General features: G+C 37.8%; 2 protein-coding genes and 1 long non-coding RNA gene across 7 annotated transcripts in view; all 3 read left to right on the plus strand.

Annotated features, from left to right (window-relative positions):
* Nucleotides 1-5,301, plus strand: part of GSTCD (glutathione S-transferase, C-terminal domain containing) — a 68,979-nt gene extending 63,678 nt beyond the window's left edge. For both annotated transcript variants that reach the window (XM_014940819.1, XM_014940810.1), the window contains exon 12: nt 4,236-5,301. In XM_014940819.1, coding sequence (XP_014796305.1) covers nt 4,236-4,372 — 137 coding nt within the window. In that variant the 3' untranslated portion in view covers nt 4,373-5,301. The remainder of the gene's footprint in view (nt 1-4,235) is intronic.
* A 145-nt stretch (nt 5,302-5,446) lies between these two features.
* NPNT (nephronectin) overlaps nt 5,447-19,869 on the plus strand; it is a 68,443-nt gene continuing 54,020 nt past the window's right edge. For 2 of the 4 annotated variants that reach the window (XM_014940842.1, XM_014940869.1), the window contains exon 1: nt 5,447-5,639. In XM_014940842.1, the coding sequence (XP_014796328.1) occupies nt 5,608-5,639 (32 nt within the window). In that variant the 5' untranslated portion in view covers nt 5,447-5,607. Of the gene's footprint in view, nt 5,640-14,365; nt 14,496-19,869 lie in introns of those variants that run through there. The other 2 variants (XM_014940833.1, XM_014940859.1) reach the window with 1 other exon arrangement.
* LOC106887400 lies at nt 6,454-12,489 on the plus strand. The gene is made up of 3 exons (XR_001411878.1): nt 6,454-8,025; nt 9,284-9,405; nt 12,358-12,489. It is a non-coding gene; the product is annotated as an uncharacterized LOC106887400 (long non-coding RNA).

Genomic DNA, 19,869 nt, shown 5'->3' on the forward strand with positions numbered 1-19,869 from the left:
GCATGACTCAATTTTTACCTTTCAGTAGTCAGTTCTGTTTCAGGTTTGTACTTTATTGCCTTTCTGAGTAAGAGCAGCTGCCTTCTGTTGGGACATTTCCGTGCAATTAACAGCAGAAGTAAGTTGATCCCTGAGATTTTAGTTTCTTGGTCAGGTGTTAATGATTTCTGAGGAAAAGAAATGCAAGAAGCTATCATTAAGATAGTGGGAATTTCATTACTCAGAAGGACAGCAAAAAACATAATGCTTCAAATATTTGGAATAAGAAGAGCCATTTCTTCATTATGTGCAATATTCTCATATTCTTTGACTTACAAAAGGGTAGAACATGCTCATGTCTGGTATTAATGTTCTGATGGAATCTATAAACTAACTTCCAGGTCAGAAAAGATAGAAGGGGCTGGGAACTCTCCGGATATAACTGTGCATTCTTGACTTGCAAGAAATACTTAGAAAGTATAGTAAAGCAGTAGTAGCAAATAATCATAATGTTTTTTAGAAAACTTTATTTAAAGAACTCGAAGTATTTCCTATACTCACTGCACAAAAAAGGAAATAATACAGATTCTGAGATAAAAGCATCTATTTCATAATAAATTTGTTGTCTCTTTTGCTCATATCACAGTTATTTGAAAAAATAAAACAAAAATGCAGTGTTCCGTTAGCAGTATAGCACCCCACATGGTCCCCTGCTGCTTGCCAGGTGGACTGGAAATTGGAAAAATGGAAAACTTTTTTGAAAGATTGTAACTTCTCTCTGTTCTCTGTCTCTGAAACTGCAGTTTTCCCCCAAACTTAAGTTTTATGTGCTTTGCCCTGACAAAAACCCCAAACATAAATCTTATTCCTCTGCCTTCCCCTACATCATTGCTTTTTCTGTTTTAAAGAATGTTGTTTTTTCTTTAAGTTCCATGTAATTACCAGTCTGTTTCAGTGAAGATCTTTCCAGCTTCAGTGCTCTGTTTCAGCTTTGAAACTGGTTTTATGGGAATCTTGTTGGGGTACTTTTGAGATTGGTTGCAAATAATTGAAGATTGAATTAGATAAGTGTTACAGCCATGGTGAGATTTTTTAAAATTATTATTTATGTAGCTTTGTGCAATGCATGATCAGGTTTTGAGAAAACCTGATCATGCCTACATCTTTCCTTGGTCCTGACAGAATTGTACAGTTAAATATATTTGAGGTCTGAGAGGACCTGTGTAAATTTCATTTAGTGAAAACATTCCTGAACAGGTGAAGACTTTCTCTTTTCTGTTGTAAATGGTGGCAAAATTCGTTTTGCTAGTGTTTGAATATTTAAGGATTGCATTATAAACTGTATTTTAGCAATTACTACTGAATTTATGCAGCTTAAGTGAAGTGAGAAATCATTTTGTTTTCATTACCTGTAAGCCACTAAAGCACTGACGTACAGCATTCTGCCTATGTCTGTCATGGCCAAAGCAACACATTTGTCAAAGGAGTTATCACCAATTTCTGGACGTAAAAATGCACAGTTGAACCCAGTTCCGCTGCACGCAGCAATTCCTCTTAAATGAACAAAGTTCTGTTTCCAATTTCCTCTGAACACGTGTGCTTTATCCGCTGTATGCAGCGATGGGACCTGAGTGCAAACATACTGAATGGTTTTGTGAACGTGGCTACAGCTCACCTGATTTATTCTCTCTGAGCACGGAACCACTCCGTGTATTTCAGAGTCTTCCTCAGAGCACCCGGGGAACCAGGCTCCAGTTGTGACAATCCCAACTCCCCCTTGGTGTGTATATTTTGAGTAATAATGATATTGCTGTCAGTGGCAGGAGCCGTGTACGTGCCATTTTGGTTCAGTGAACTGCAGAAGGTGATTTTCTCTGAAACTATAAATGTAGGAGAATAGTGCCACAAGAAGTAATTTACGGAGATGTATCCTGGTTGGTTATATAAACTGGTAATTTCTTCCTGCAATGTACTGTTCCGTAGGGGACTGAGTTGGAAAGTTCTTTTTCAGGCCTAACCTTATTATTGTATCTCTAAATTGTCTCCTACCCAATTACCACCCCTCTCAAATTCCAAGCCACTGGCAGAACGGACTGCAAATGCCATAATGTTAGTGAAGTCAAAGTCGTCAATTTCTTTTGTAAATAAAGAATTCAGCTGAGAAGGAGAAAATACTTCCAGCCGATGGCTCACTGTGGAAAGTCAGAACAGATTGGACTGAGTTCTGTATTTAAGTGTATTAAATGTGCACCAGCTGTCCTGAAGTAGAAGGATACTGAGAAGCATGTTAGTGCCACCTACCCAAAACTTCTACAGGCACCAAGCAGATGTATGCCAGGGCTTGTAGTGATACACTCAAGCTCTGTATGTGTTTGGGGAGAGAGGTAGGCCATTCCAGAGGGTAGTTCAGAATGCCAGCCTTGTGTCCTGATGGATAACAGAATGAGTGCTCTTGTCTCTTCCCTTCATCGACTCTACAATCACAGAGTCATTTAGGTTGGAAAAGACCTTTAAGATCATTGAGTCCAACTGTTAACCCAGTGCTGCCAAGTCCACCACTAAACCATGTCCCTAAGCACCACATCTACACTTCTTTTAAACACCTCCAGGGATGGTGACTCAACCACTTCCTTGGGAAGCCTGTTCCAATGCTTGACAACCCTTTTAGTGAAGAAGTTTTCTTGCTGTCCCATCTAAACCTCCCCTGGTGCAACTTGAAGCCAGTTCCTCTTGTCCTGTCATTTGTTACTTGGGTGAAGAGACCAGCCCTTCCCTCATTACGACCTCCTTTCAGGTAGTTGTAGAGAGTGAGAGTCTCCCTTTAGCCTTTTTTTCCCCAGGCGAAACAACCCCAGCTCCCTCAGCCACCCCTAATAACAGTTGTGCTCTAGACCCTTCACCAGCTTTGTTGCCCTTCTTTGGACAGGCTGCAGAAATCAGTGTCTTTCTTGTAGTGGGGGACCCAAAATGGAACACAGTGTTTGAGGTGGGGCCTCACTAGTACAGGGGGAAGACCACTTCCCTAGTCCTGCTGGCTGCACTATTTCTGATAGTTCTGATTCTGAATCTAGGATGCTAATGACCTTCTTGGCCACCTGGGCACACTGCTGGCTCATGTTCAGCCAACAGTCGACCAACACCCCCAGGTCCTTTTCTGCCAGGCAGCTCCAGCCACTCTGCCCCTGGCCTGTAGCGCTGCCTGGGGTTGTTGTGACCCAGGTGCAGGACCCAGCACTTGGCCTTGTTGAACCTCATACCACTGGCCTTGGCTCATTGATCCAGCTTGTCCAGATGCCTCTGTAGAGCCTTCCTACCCTCAGGCAGATCAACACTCCCTCCCAACTTGGTGTCCTCTCAGACCTCAAATATATTTAACTCTACAGTTCTGTCAGGAACAAGGAAAGATGTAGGATCATTGGCTTTGACACTGAAGCAGGATTGGGCCTTGTTTGTGACTTGAGACCGCATGTTAGTGATAAAACGTTTCAGGGAAGTGCTAAATCTTTCTTGCAAGAGAATTTCAAACTGCTGAAAATGTGATCAAATCAATTCTGATTTCAGAACATAATAATGAATTATAATGAGTAATTTGTAAAGAGAAATGTCCCTGTCATCTTGCCATGGCTGTATCATAATACAAATTTTAAAGCAGAAAAAATCCTTGAGCTTATCCCTCCCATTTTTTCAGAGATTAGTTTTCATTAGCAATACAGTACTTTTGTTTATAAGCAGCTACATTCGTATACCTCAAATCAATTACACTAGTGTGGTATTTTAGTCTTTTATTGGTATTCAATAACCAAAGATTTTTCAGGTTTTAGTTGAAAGTACAGGAGTAAAACAGTTATGGTTATAACTGTTTATATATGGCTGTATATCTACATTCAGAGAGCTAAAGGGTAAACAGGCATTTTTTTTCTTCCTGTGGCTTTTACATTTATGCATGGATTTTTGTGTGAGTTTTGAGAATATTTAAAAATAGTTGTGCCTCTTATGTTTCTCCATATGTAAAGAGTTAATAATCCTTCTCAAGCTCTTTGCTAAATGAGGGTTACAAGTCACAGATGTGATTTTGAACTATTAACGACTGTCTATTTGAAGAAAAACAGATCAAGATAGTTTTCTAAGTAGATTTGGACCTTATTTTTTAGATGACTTACTGATGTGTTTTCCTAACGTTGTATGTCGAAGTGCATGTTTCTGATAATGTTTCTACATTTTTAGAGTTTCCATGCTTTCCTTTGCTCTCGTTTTAGGAAAGCAATGTATGGGGCTTGTGGATCTGGATCGGGCATGGGCTGCAGAAGAACACAACTACTCTGTCCAAGTTACATCTATGGAGCCAGAGAGTTGTTCTCCAAAGAACAATATGCTTGCGGGCATCCCTACTTAGAGTGTGAAACTTGCATTTGATTTGAAGTTGAACATAAATCTCCAGAAGATAATAACATCCAGCAGATACAAGCATAGCTGGGGCCCAGACATCACGCATCTTGAACCCATTCCCTTGGGTAAAGGAAGCAGCACAGAAAGTCTTAGAAAGTGAAGTGCATGCAGAACATCACAACTTGTACTTGTTATGTGTCATTCAGCAACTTTTGGTTCTCTTACTGAGGAGTTTCTGGATCTAACGACTGTGCATGGAATCATATCCATCTGCCAAGGCTTAGAAAAAAGTGGATCTCATTGAAGGGAAGGTGACTTCCTTTCTAGTAAAGCTGTCTTGACTGCTTCAAAATTGCTTTTTTGTTCATAAGCAGAGCGATTACCAGCCAATAGTGCAGATCACTAGAGGACCAGAAAAGATCAAATTTATGGTGTTAGTGAAGAAGGCTGTGCAACAGGTGGTGGCTTGACTTGGCTAAAGAGTTCCATACTACTGTAGGAAGATTATTTTTAATAATAAAAGTTCATCAGAATACTTTGGGCATCATTCTGCTTATAGAAAACTGTATTCTAACTTACCAATCTTTTTAAAAGGACTTAAAAATTATCTCTAAACACTACACAAGAAATCTGTAACCATAATTCTCTTTAAAGAAAGCAAACCCCTATTTATCTGTTGCCCAGATAACAGGAGTGAGTGATGATATGGATACTTCACTGCCTCCTCTGATAATTGAAGTGTGTTGCTTCCCGTTCCTAAGAAACTTGCTGTCAGAAGACATTTTTAAGAACAGTTCATGTCTCTGTATTCATCGTCTTCATTGATTTTATATTCAGTTTAAAATTTGAACAAAGTTGCAGTTGTGGAACCATTTGAAAAGATCGACCACAAGCTTGTTACTGTAAAATGAAAATAAATGTTCTTCTGTGCTCTGATTAGTAGGCAGTTTTCTACCCTAACTTGAAATCACCTGTTGACACTAACACAATGGAAGATAGCTTCTAATGAGATTTTTCTTTCATGTTTATGGATTTGATATGTTTATGAATTCTGCCATGGATTAATTTAAATATATCTGAAGGTTGGTCAGCGTGAACATACCCTTCAGTGCATGTGGCAGACAGAATTACAAACAACAATAAGTATTGGGGAAAAAAAAGGATTGTGAAATATTTTATTCTTCATGAAACTTGTATCTCCAAAAGACCTAAATACTTGTGTTCCTTAAATGTGAAGACTGAATGGTGCTGCACTCTTATTTGGAAGCACAAAGGTAAGCAAGTAGGTATGATTTCATATCTTTATCCTGCGTTTTTCAGTAGATAATGACATAGTACTTTTTCTGCAACTTTTTATAGTTACAGGTTTACTGGAGGTTGGAAGAATATGTAGCACATACAAAATATATGGCAATGCCAATTGCCTCCAGGATTTTCTCGTATACTTATTTGAATGGATGAATATATGAATATTCAGCGTGTAACTGGAAGTTACTTTTAAGTAAGTAGCTTTTAGTAGAGCAAAAATCTATGCTGTTTCATGCTTCAGAGTTTCTACAATATCTGTCTTGTATACTTATTTGAATGGATGAATATATGAATATTCAGCATGGTCTGATATTATGCAATAATAAGCAGCTTTTAGTAGTGCAAAAATCTGTGCTGTTGCATGCTTCAGAGTTTCTACAATATCTGTCTTAATAGTCAAGCTCTCCAGGATACTGAGGACAATAGGTTTTCATTTACTGACTTTCAAATACACGAAACATCACTTTTAATTTTTTTTTGTGTATTTAGTGCCTTTTGTGTTGTCAAGCTCTCTGGGATACTGAGGACAATAGGTTTTCATTCACTGACTTCCAAATACATGAAACATCACTTTTATTTTTTTTTTTTGTGTATTTAGTGCCTTTTGTGTTTAGACTCCATTGTTGTGGGTGCGTGAAAAGTTTTAAGGAACTTAACATTTTAAGAACATCTGAGTCAGCTTCAGATGTAAATACTAATCTTTTTGGGGGTGTTAAATTGATTTTTTTGCCCATTGTTGTGGATGCGTTAAAAGTTTTAAGGAACTTACATTTTAAGAACATCTGAGTCGGCTTCAGATGTAAATACTAGTCTTTTTGGGGGTGTTAAATTGATTTTTTTGAGAGGTTGAGAGAGACTTGTCTAATAGAATCTGTAATACCGTATTGGAGTTGGGACATCCTGATGAAAAGCTCTTGACCTGTTTCATATTTACTTGAACAGTGGCTGAAATCTGCAGTCCTCTAGGTTGCTACAAGTAGGCAAAGTGGAAACTGGGTATGGTAACTGTTTCTCGCATAAATCTGAAGGTTGAAAGATGCTGGTAATGTGGTGACATCATGCTGTTGTGATATCATTTGTTCTCCTTTTTAGATCTGCTGTATCTACACCCTTCTGTGCTGCCTGTGGTTTGGTTAGATCCCAGAAAGTACATTGGAGTCTAGAAATTATTTACTGTTTGGGTTTTTTTTATTATTATCCCTTCTTTTCAATGGGTGTATTTTTTGAGTTTGAAATCCATTCATCAATACCAAGCCCAATATGGTATTTGTATATTGGTGAGGATTGAGTTACATTTCTTGAAGATTAGAAAAAAGTCTCTGTTCTGCCTTCAGAATCGGAGTGCAATTAAATGAGTGGTGGAGTAAGGAGAACCTCATATATGTGAGAACGAAAATAATGACAATAATTATGTTGTTATAGATGTGATCATGAAATTTGGATAAACTACCACTTGCTAGTGGTAGTTTAATCCCTGAAAAAGGATTAGAAATACATATAGCATACAGAAAAAAGGCATTTGTGCTTCTTAGCTGTGTTCATATGCCAAAGTCTAATTTCAGAAATTATTTTATTATTTTTCTGCACTTTCATGCATCAAAAACATTAGCTTGTGTAAAATCTTTATACTTTTGTCAGTCCCAAGTAATTGTCATTTTATCTGTTAGTGTGCTGCTATAGATCCCATTTTTCTTGCTTTCCTCTTTCCCAGTGCTGGTTTTCCAACCTAGATCATTACTTTGAGTGTGCTGGAACAGCATTCCATGCATATTTTTAATTGTCAACAGGTTTTTTCTGAGGGTTAAAGTGACAATTTCAAATAACGTGCCAGGGCCCTTTATTCTAATATGTCATTGTTGCAATTTTTAATGTTTTTATTAGTGTTTGGTTGCTTTTGCTGCATTTAGTCTTGTAACATTTCATTTAAACTGTTAACCAGTACAACTGTTCAAACGCTTTCAATTACAGCAATATAATTGTAGGTTATATTCAAGAGAAATGTAATTCTCTGGTCATGGACAGTAGAGACAAAGGAAAATAACTTCCATTAGATTAAAGTAATAAAAAAAGCAGATTTATGTAAATATGTAATGCATATGTAAACAATGGAACAGTAAATTTGTCTGTGCCATGGAACAGAAGCTTAGCTTTCCTTTATCTCCAGCATTGTCTTGATGCCCATCTCTTCATCTGTTTCTCAGTTTCAGTGTTTTAACTTCAGATTTCTCTAATTTTGTTCACCCCCAAACAGTAGCATGTCAAAGACCTCGGCATGACTCCAGTTACAGATGTATCATTTTGGAAGGATTAGGGAATGATATGCCAGAACAAGGTCCTAGAATAACGTTGAAGGTAAGAAAAAGAGAGAGAATTTTTGCAGTTTTAGAACTTGTATGGGGAGGCAATACCTGTTTCTTAAGGAGGCTTCAAAGTTAGATGGAAAGCATAGACATATCAGGTTGGAGGGCTTCCAAGAAGCCTTGCTCTGTGATTTTTCCTTTGCTGTAAGAATTACCTTTCTGAAATCATTGGGGAACCTCCCCAGGCTTCACAACCTTTCAGACAATAAAGAGCAGCCTCGTGGTGATGCCATCCAGCTCTCCCAGTACTCCCAGCTGTGTCCATCTACTCCTATGGACTTGTATGAACTAGAGAACAGTTCCTAAGTGGGGGAGCAGGTTGTGGCTATGGTATGGTGGGAAATGTTAAACATGGAGGAAATGGGTAAGGTTTCTCGCCTGTGAAATAAACACAAACACGACTAAAATTAACATTTAATTTACTGGGTTTTTTTTTCAAAAAAACCCACCACAGTAACTACTCCACTGAGCAACATCTGACTTTTATCAGATGTGTTTTAGCCTAATATTTTCAAGACAGCCGGCGTACTTTTGGTGCAGGCGTGTGCAGAGGAGCAGTGGGGTCTAAACGTGGAGAGGGAAGGGTGAGCTGAATGGAGGAGGATGATTATTTGAGATACTCCAGCTGTGAAACTCACTCCCTCTAGCAATGTTGTTTCCCTACCCCTTTTCCCCCCACCCCAACCCATATGTTTGCAGGAACGTTTTTCATTTGGTATTTCCTGGACTGTGGACCATGTCTGTGTTATCTCTGGCTGTTTAAATAGATAAATGTAAGCTGCTTCTGTGATTTTTTTTTTGTGACAACCTGACCTACTATTTGGTTGCCTTCAGTCTATGTAAAAATACATATTAAAACACAAGCATATGGTGAAGAAAATCATATAGGTGATTTTAATAGCTTGTATACAAAGAATCCTATTTGCAAAGAAAATACAATAGTGGTGGCGTGAGACAACATAACCAACTTAGTGTAGAACTCTGGGGGTACCAATAAGTTTGCAAACCTAAACCTACGTGGTGGTTTTTATAATGTGCATGTTTCTTTGTGGCATCTGTGTTTAGCCAGTGGAATTCCCCATGACAGACTATCACTGAGCCAGGTTTTAAATAAGGATAATGAAGTTACCCATAGTTAAAATAGACGATAGGGAAGGGTCATGGGGGATGGAAGCCTCATGCTTTAGAACTTAGGCCAAGAACTTTGAGCCAACTGCTGTTCATTAAAAAAATTGTTGCTCCTTTCTCAGAGGCTTCTGGGTCTGGACCACTATTGGCAACCAGAAGAATCAAAGTTTTGATTCACTGTTGCAAATCCCCAGGCGCCTTCCTTTAATTGAGGTCTGCAGTGGCTGACTTCTTAAAATTAACTGTGAGTAAATTTTATTCTACAACCACTCAAAGACTGTTGAACTGCACAGCTTCTGGTTATTATGTGTTTTGTCCAGCTAACAGTGTTTTTTCATGTACTTCAGAATAAACTGTAGATTTCTTTCATTAATAGATACCCATTTTCATACCCCTGCTGTGTTACTGCTGCTGGGCTGTAATACATATATATGGCTGTGGTTCACTCTAAGCTTGGACGATGACATAATGGGCTGGTAATAACTCCTGGTGTATTTTCTTGACATTGCTTGCTTAAACAAAATCACATCAGCTATAGACTACACATGCTGCCTAAGAGGCCAGTGGTTATAGTAGGTGTGTATAATCTTGCACATTGCTTTTGCATGCTTTTAGCTAATTTTGTAGAAATAGCTAATGTTTGGCACCCATGAAGGTTGTTTTTATTCAGCTGGCATGTTCCCATCCAAATACTCATTTAATGTGGTCACCAACTACAGAAATAGTTAAACAATACTGTAAATGGACATGTTTTCTTTGTTGAGATGATCAGTGACACACTGAATTCTTTTCATTAAGTAACTTGACCACAAGCATCTCTTTACTTTGGAAAAAGAAGAGGAAAAAAGCTCTAGAAAGTAGACTTTTCTCTCAGTTTTCATATTTGCAGAGCTAATATAGGGGGATATAATTAGAACTTCAGGATAAGTTACACAAAGTATTGGATGAAAATCAAGACTAAAATAAACATTCAATTTCTCTTTTTTGCATTTGACCATTACACACAAACACTTGGTTATAAATAGATACCTCATCCATGTTGGACTAACATTTTGTGTTCAAAGTAGGATTCTGGAAAAGAAAATCCTTTTTAAAGTGATTTAAAGCAATTATGCAATTTGAAACCTGCAGTTAGTTTATGAATCTTTATTACAATTGGGTTACTTTTATAAGCTCTGTAATAAATACCAAAAAGCCTCTAAAGTAAAACATATTCCAGCTGAATAGTCCTTACAGAGAGAATTTGCAACTGCAGTTGTTTTTATCTCTTGATAATCTTACATTAGCAGGATATCTATACACTATTAGTTTACACCATAGCTACTGTTACAAGAATAAATACCATTGCCATGTTTACTGTCATCCTGATGGACATAAATCATCTAATTAATTTGCTGTTAGCACTTACTTTGCTTGAAAGAAGTGGGAGCATTGAAGTTCTGAGGATAACAGAACACCATTCTGTGTCTGCCAGCCTTACTCAGAATTTGTTGGTGTTTGTGGAGGTCACTAGAAAATGGAGTTTTAAAATTTTTCAGAATAGTCAGTCTTGTGCATCTCATCTTGAAGAATGCTAGTGTCTTTTTGAAGGTCATCTGTTAACCATGAAAATACACAAAATTGCTATTACTTCATACCTACCTTCATGACAGAGAAGAGTCAATGCTGTGCAGAAAGCAGTAGGACAAAGTTTTTTTAGCTATTGCTCTCAAGCTGGTTTTGAACAGTGACATTTTATTCCTGGGTGATCAAGTCCACTGGACTCATACTTTGCATGAAGCACAGCAGGTATGCACCTTCCACACATTGAGAAAGAGTAGAAAATACCTTTCTTTACTGAGTAATTTTCTGATTTGAACCAAGAAAATCAAAACTGAATTTGACATCCACGAGCCAAATAGGAAGAAATGACTAAAAGCAGTAAATGCCAAAATGTGCTAATTTGCTTTTAAGCTGTACTCCAGTCCCTGTTGTGCTGTTGTTGTGTGAAGAGTTAGAAAATCAGTCAGGCATTTGACATACATGAGGGCTCTATAGAAAATTTCCATAACCTGTGTGCTTAATTAAACATGTCCCTAATGCACGCTGATGCAGTGTTCTTTGGGGTTGTGTACAATGTAGAGAGTTGCCCAGCAAGTGTGCACACCTAACTTTTTATTCATGTCAATGACTATTGATGTTGGAAACACGAGAAAATTTCAGGAAATTATTCAAAACCTAAATCGACTGAAAGTTCGACACAACTAGGTTTGGTTTCAAATGTTGGTTTGAATCCCAAAATCATAAGCTTCTGGGAGCCTGGAAACACAAATTAGCATCTTTAATATCATTTGTAGTACAAACAAATCTGATTCTTTAAATGGACTTCCTTTGATCACTTCCTGATTTAACATGTTTAAAATGTATTTTTTTTCCTTATATGATCATTGCCTTTATTTACAGTACAAACAAATCCGATTCTTTAAATGGTCTTCCTTTGATTACTCCCTGATATAACATATTTAAAATGTATTCCTTTTTTCCTTATATGATCATTGCCTTTATTTTCAGTAAAAGTAGAAATGAGTACTATGCAAGCTTTAGTCTAATTTTCTGATGGGCAGCTGCACTCAAAGGAAAAATGACACCTCATTCATCTGGATAGTTTCCCTCTGTCTTTGAGAGCTTAAAATTTGTCAATTTAAAGGTGCAGCTTGTACACTATTCAGATTATTACAAAATATTTTAGAGTAGTTCAGGCTATAGTTCTTGAAAGAAGGTAGAGCTTTTTATAGACACTTTCCTGTCTCTCTTCAACTCTAATACTTCGCTTACTTGACCAAGCATAGTTAACAGTCATGGTTATTTTTGTATTAGAACTAAAAGGACAAGAATAAAATGTACTTTCTGAAATGTGACAGGAACCACCTTTTATCCCTTTGTCCTAGTTCCATCTTCTGTCTGTCTATAGAACTGTTCATTCATTCTGTCATTACTTCTGTTATCTATGGATTCTGCTATTTAAAGCTCTACAGGGCCCTTTAAAATTTGGACTGTTTTTCATTTCTCCTAGAACATTTTGCTATGGTCTGCAAACCAGTTTTTAAAATTGTTGACAGATTTTCTCCAGTCTCTTTCTTAGGTTCTCCTCTCCTTTCATGCTAGCCATTAGTACTTGTTTTCTATTGCTGAAATTTTCTCACATTTCCTTCTGCAGATTATATTAATTTCTGATGGAAAAGGCTTCTAGTCTGATGCTCCCAATCCATCTCAGCCAGAACTATTATATTTCTCTACCTTATGAAAATTGCAGTTGAGGAGAATTCTGGTTTATTTCAACAGGTCAGGTACATTTTTAAACAGAATCCCAAATTTATTGTCTCCTCTCAAAAGATATCCGTGAAAACCCATAGCGGTCTTTAGAACTGTTATTTGGACTTACTGGTTTTGATTATGCAACTTTAAGAAGAACATAGTACAAAGTGAAATTGAATGTTATTGCAGTGTTTTAGCAGAATGTAGAAGAATCAGTAACTGTCTACCAAAACCTGTAGATAACCCTGAAACTTCATTTCCTTTCATGCTGAGCACTTAAACCCATCTTAAATCTTTTCCATCCTCTTGTCTCTCACAATGTATTCTAAGATGTGAATTTCATGCATGTTTTAGTCTCTCAAATCCTACCTAATGAAAACCACAGACGAAATCTCTAATGCTGAAAGGCATTGAAAGGCTCAAAAGCAGCGATCTGTGCAATGGTCATCATACCAGTCAAGTGTTTTATTTATTACTGCATTTAATTCTATGCAGTAGATCTTTTTTGGTTTTGACTTAAAACATACAAAAACTTTGTTGGTATAAATTGTTAGTTTCACAGAGGTCAGTACTGGGTCCAGTTCTGTTTAACATCTTCATTAATGATCTGGTTGATGGGGCACAATGTACCCTGGTGACACAAAACTGGGAGAGGTGGCTGATATGCCAGAGGGTCGTGCTGCCATCCAGAAGGACCTCAACAGGCTGGAGCAATAGGCTGAATGGAACTTCATGGAGTTCAACAAAGGCAAGTGCAAAGTCCTGTACGTGGGGAGAAACAACATATATTCTGACTATATGTCAGAATCTATATTCTGATAGCTGCCTGGCTGGAAAGCAGCTTTGCAGAAAAGAGCCTGGGGGTCCTGGTGGACACAAAGTTGAACATGAGCCAGTGATATGCCCTTGCTGTAAAGGCAGCTAACAACATCCTGGGCTGCATTACAAGACTGGAAACAGTCCAACAAAGGGCCACTAAGGTGATTAAGGAACTGGAACATCTCTTCCATGAGGGATGGCCAAGAGAGGTGGGACCATTTAGCCTGGAGAAGAGAATTTCATCGATCTGGACAAATATCTGAAAGGAACTTGTAAAGAAGATGGAGCCAGGCATTTTTCAGTAGTATCCACTGACAAGACAAGAACTAATGCACACAAATGGGAGATTCTCTCTGAACACAAGGAAACACTTTTTCACTGGGATGGTGACTGAGCACCGGCATAGGTTGCAGAGAGAGGTTATGGAGTCTCCATCCTTTTTCAGTAAAAGTAGAAATGAGTACTATGCAAGCTTTAGTCTAATTTTCTGATGGGCAGCTGCACTCAAAGGAAAAATGACACCTCATTCATCTGGATAGTTTCCCTCTGTCTTTGAGAGCTTAAAATTTGTCAATTTAAAGGTGCAGCTTTTACATTATTCAGATTATTACAAAATATTTTAGCATAGTTCAAGCTATAGTTCTTGAAAGAAGATAGAGCTTTTTATAGACACTTTCCTGTCTCTCTTCAACTCTAATACTTCGCTTACTTGACCAAGCATAGTTAACAGTCATGGTTATTTTTGTATTAGAACTAAAAAGACAAGAATAAAATGTACTTTCTGAAATGTGACAGGAACCACCTTTTATCCCTTTGTCCTAGTTCCATCTTCTGTCTGTCTATAGAACTGTTCATTCATTCTGTCATTACTTCTGTTATCTATGGATTCTGCTATTTAAAGCTCTACAGGGCCCTTTAAAATTTGGACTGTTTTTCATTTCTCCTAGAACATTTTGCTATGGTCTGCAAACCAGTTTTTAAAATTGTTGACAGATTTTCTCCAGTCTTTTTCTTAGATTCTCCTTTCCTTTCATGCTAGCCATTAGTACTTGTTTTCTATTGCTGAAATTTTCTCACATTTCCTTCTGCAGATTATATTAATTTCTGATGGAAAAGGCTTCTAGTCTGATGCTCCCAATCCATCTCAGCCAGAACTATTCTATTTCTCTACCTTATGAAAATTGCAGTTGAGGAGAATTCTGGTTTATTTCAACAGGTCAGGTACGTGTCAAATCACATTTTAAAACAGAATCCCAAATTTATTGTCTCCTCTCATTTTTAAACAGAATCCCAAATTTATTGTCTCCTCTCAAAAGATATCCGTGAAAAACCCATAGTGGTCTTTAGAACTGTTATTTGGACTTACTGTTTTTGACTATGCAACTTTAAAAAGAACATAGTACAAAGTGAAATTGAATGTTATTGCAGTGTTTTAGCAGAATGTAGAAGAATCAGTAACTGTCTACCAAAACCTGTAGATAACCCTGAAACTTCATTTCCTTTCATGCTGAGCACTTAAACCCATCTTAAATCTTTTCCATCCTCTTGTTTCTCACAATGTATTCTAAGATGTGAATTTCATGCATGTTTTAGTCTCTCAAATCCTACCTAATGAAAACCACAGACAAAATCTCTAATGCTGAAAGGCATTGAAAGGCTCAAAAGCAGCTATCTGTGCAATGATCATCATACCAGTCGAGTGTTTTATTTATTACTGCATTTAATTCAATGACATCTTTTTTGGTTTTGACTTAAAACATACAAAAACTTTGTTGGTATAAATTGTTAGTTTCACGATCTGTGCAATGGTCATCATACCAGTCAAGTGTTTTATTTATTACTGCATTTAATTCTATGCAGTAGATCTTTTTTGGTTTTGACTTAAAACATACAAAAACTTTGTTGGTATAAATTGTTAGTTTCACAGAGGTCAGTACTGGGTCCAGTTCTGTTTAACATCTTCATTAATGATCTGGATGATGGGGCACAATGTACCCTGGTGACACAAAACTGGGAGAGGTGGCTGATATGCCAGAGGGTCGTGCTGCCATCCAGAAGGACCTCAACAGGCTGGAGCAATAGGCTGAATGGAACTTCATGGAGTTCAACAAAGGCAAGTGCAAAGTCCTGTACGTGGGGAGAAACAACATATATTCTGACTATATGTCAGAATCTATATTCTGATAGCTGCCTGGCTGGAAAGCAGCTTTGCAGAAAAGAGCCTGGGGGTCCTGGTGGACACAAAGTTGAACATGAGCCAGTGATATGCCCTTGCTGTAAAGGCAGCTAACAACATCCTGGGCTGCATTACAAGACTGGAAACAGTCCAACAAAGGGCCACTAAGGTGATTAAGGAACTGGAACATCTCTTCCATGAGGGATGGCCAAGAGAGGTGGGACCATTTAGCCTGGAGAAGAGAATTTCATCGATCTGGACAAATATCTGAAAGGAACTTGTAAAGAAGATGGAGCCAGGCATTTTTCAGTAGTATCCACTGACAAGACAAGAACTAATGCACACAAATGGGAGATTCTCTCTGAACACAAGGAAACACTTTTTCACTGGGATGGTGACTGAGCACCGGCATAGGTTGCAGAGAGAGGTTATGGAGTCTCCATCCTTGAAGCTATTCAAAAGCATGGTCCTGGGCAACCAGCTGTAGGTGACCCTACTTGAGGAGGGGGTTTGGACCAGATGACCCTTCCAACCTTAACCATTCTGTGAAATAGAAATAATCAACTGTCCACACTGTTCTAACTTCTGAAAGCTCTTTCAGAGACTTCAGTTATATAGAGCTGAACATGGGAGCTGGGTCAACAATATCATATCTTTATGAAAACTCTCCCAGAGAACATCTGTAGCAGGTTTTCCTGCCTATTAGTCCCCCTGGGTATCTCAGAACATACTAGGAGTTTTCTGTATGTCAAAAAGATGGAAATTAAATAAGGAATTTCATCAATGAGACAAGCCCATTTTCTCTTACGAATAGCAATTTAAAATCATTTATATAAATAAGTGGTTCTAGGTCAATTTATCAGCAACCAGTACCACAGGATCCATCTCATTACAGAGCTGTAGCTCAGCTGAGGCAAGCAAAGCTACAGCATGTGAAACCAAGTGAAATAGAGAGAAAATCAGGACCCAGAATGATTTCTGTATTTTGAGCTTACTTATTCAATCTTTCCAAAAATTTGGGGAGCAATTCAGGTTCAGTATGAAAAGGAAAAATAAATCTAAAGGATCAGGGCAAAGTAGTGCTTGATCATTTCTCTCTGGAAAGTCATTGTCATAGTTTATAATTTATATAGGTAGTCTGGGCAGCAAACCTGTATTAATATATGCGCCTCCAATGTTTTTTTGATTGATATTGGCAATGAGCCCAAGGCATGGGGAAAACCAAAGTTACAAAACCTGTGTGATACTCAAGGCTGATATCTTAGGCTACTGTAAATCATTTCCTTCTGGTTCTGCATCTCCCAGTGTATTTCTTGCTGTAAGGATCACGAGCAGAAATATTGAATTCATGCTGCACTAGATTATTTGCTTCTTTTGTCCTAAAGACAATTCCGGTAACTTTTCAGGCTGATTTATGGCTCTTTCTTATGTATTAAAATTCTTATGTATCCCAAGAAGCCCTAGCTTGCAGTCTGGGCTCATGAAAGAGAGAACTCAGAGGAAGTCCATAATTATTTCACATAATATACAAAACAGTTGGCCTGCTTGATTTAAATCAGTTTACATTAGAACTGTGGTCAAGAACATGTCTTCATGGAGATCTCTTCTGTTGCCTTTTTCTTTTTTTAAAGTTATAGCAGAAAGTGTGAGGTTAGGTTTGGTTTCAGGTCACGTACTTGTGGGTTTTTAATTCTTAACAGCTTTTTTTATAGTTATCCTCTGTATGACATATGTGACTGTTCCTGTTTTGTTTTCTTTATATTTTCTTTTAGTTATAGACAGCAATCTGATGATTTGATTTTTGCTTTGTTTTTTTTTTTAAAAGAATCTGTCATCAGCCTTTAATATTGTTGAATAGAAGGATTTTATGCACTTTTAGAGAAAAGGAGGCTGAGGGGAGACCTCCTCGCTCTCTACGACTCCCTGAAAGGAGGGTGTAGAGAGGTGGGAGTCGGTCTCTTTCTCAAGTCACAAGTGATGGGACAAGAGGAAACAGCCTTAGGTTGTGCCAGGGCAGGTTCAGATTGGATATTAGGAAAAATTTAGGAAATTAGGAAAAAAATTTAGGAAAGGGTTATTAAGCCTTGGACTGGGCCGCCCAGGTTGAGGCACCATCCCTGGAGGTATTTAAAAGACAGGTAGACATAGTGCTTAGTGACAGGGTTTAGTGATGGAGTTTTTTTGGTTTTGTTTTTTTTCTTTTTTTATTAGAGTTAGGTCGATGCTTGGACTAGATGATCTTAAAGGTCCCTTCCAACCTAGACAATTCTATGATTCTGTCATTCTTGCCTGTGAAAAAGACAGTGCACTGGTTCTGACTGTTGCCGAGTATGTCTATTTTTTTGCCCTAAAAGTAAAATTTCTTCGGTAATTTCCACTCAGGCTGCATGTCTTGCTTGTGCCTCCGTCTGGTCTCTTTGCTCTGACTGCTAAGTGTATGTGCGTGTAGCCCATGGAGATCATGGATCATATGGATCATAGGATCATATGGATCATAGGTCACAATATGTTAGTGGTATATATAGCTTTTCTTGTACTCAAGCGTTTGGTTTCCTGAGGAAAGGAAACATCAGCCATTTGCTGTGTGGTGTAAAACTGTGTGCATGTTTTCCTGCTCAACCCGAGAAGGCTCATGATTGCTTCACTCACGTGCAGAACTCATCCCAGTTCCACACTGTTCCCTGCCTGCAAGGGGGGAACAATACAATGGAGTTTCTGGTCCTTTCCACCAAAAAATTTCTTAAGCCCATGTTGTCCAACAGTTGCATCTGGAGGTGCAGGATGCACAAGGCTGGGGTTAGTGCAGGCAGTTTAGCACTAGTTTTTGAAGTTGGCTATGCTCCCCCTCACCAGCCTGCTGGAGATGACTTTTACATCAGCTGCAGGTTTTTCCGCATTTAATGCTTGTGTTACAGGTGAGGCCAAGTAGACTGACTCCCCAGTGAACAGGGTAATGTTAAATTCGGGGGATTATCATTCTGATCCCCTACAGAAAATACCTTTGCTACAAAAATTGACAACGTGGACAGTTAGAAGTTGTTTTAGAAGACATATGCAGAAGGGAATACAGAATTTTACTGGGCTTTGAAAGGTAAATTATGAAATAAGGAATTTTACTGGGCTTTGAAAGGTAAATTATTGTTTATTTATGGGGGAAAATGAATTCTCTACAGTGTAATGAAATGCAGGAAACTTCAATGAAAACTCCACTCAGTTTTTAAAGAAGGGTCAAGCATGTGTGGAAAAAAGCTTATTGGAGAAAGCAAATTAATTCGGAAGATCTGATGCAGAAAAAGCATTTGGAATTTTTTGAATTAGTATTTCCAAAGCACGGTGTTTATTTGTACAGAAGATAATTTTGATGACTTTCTAGCCTTTTCACGTAGGTTTACTAAGAGGGAGGTGCAGAACCAACATTGATTTAGCTGACTGAATTGCTGGATTTTCTTGATGCCTTACAGTTTCCTTATTAGCATGGGACTGTCAGAGGTTGTTAGCTAGCGTATAATGGAGATAATATGTACTCAATAAAAACTACTTTTAATTTTACCATACATAAAGTTGTTTGGAAATCAGAATTGCATAGCCTCAGAGGAAAAGTAACAACATTGAAAGTTTCGTAGATAATTTGGACTTGGATTCTTTTCTTCTGTTCCATTTTGCAAGTATATGTGTTCCATTTGACATTAAAAGCTTCGTAGATAATTTGGACTTGGATTCTTTTCTTCTGTTCCATTTTGCAAGTATATGTGTTCCATTAGCATCACAGATGCAGAATATGATCATGCATGCCAGTAACTACAAATTAAGTTTTTTTTATACACAGCATACTGTGATTTAGTGGCTCGGGGTAGTGTGGTCTTTGTGGTTAACTTCCTTAGCCTCAGTGAGGGTGAAATCCTCCTTAGGAGGGAGGAAGGATGGATTTGTGGTTTAAGTTTGAAACTGGAAAACGGGAGATCTTTTTCTGGCTTGATGACAGATTAGTTGATTTGTGGGAAAATCTTTTTCTGTTCCTTAATTTCTGCTTATGTAAACGGGAGTTACAAGGAGTATTGTCTGATTCTGCTGAATAGAGGACTCCATTCATTAATATTTTTAGTGTGTTTTAAGACAACAAGGAGGAAATTAATATTTTTAAAAGTGGTCTTGAAAGAAGTTACTCATTTAATGTCTCCCTCAAAGAAAAGTTACCAGCAGCAGATTGCCCTGAGGCAGTATTTTTTACTGCTGTGCCTATGTGCAGTGTAGAACATTGTAACAATTAAGTTAAATTTTAAATTCATTCCTCTGTGATTTCTGTAATGTCTACAATATTCTATCATCTACTGTATCTACCAATAATCTGTCAGTCTAACATACTTACTACTTCTATCTTTTGAGCTCTTTTTTCTTAATATTGCCTGGCCAATCAATGCC

This window comes from Calidris pugnax, unplaced genomic scaffold, assembly GCF_001431845.1.
Source record: "Calidris pugnax isolate Ruff unplaced genomic scaffold, ASM143184v1 scaffold34, whole genome shotgun sequence".
In the NCBI taxonomy this organism is placed as follows: domain Eukaryota; kingdom Metazoa; phylum Chordata; class Aves; order Charadriiformes; family Scolopacidae; genus Calidris; species Calidris pugnax.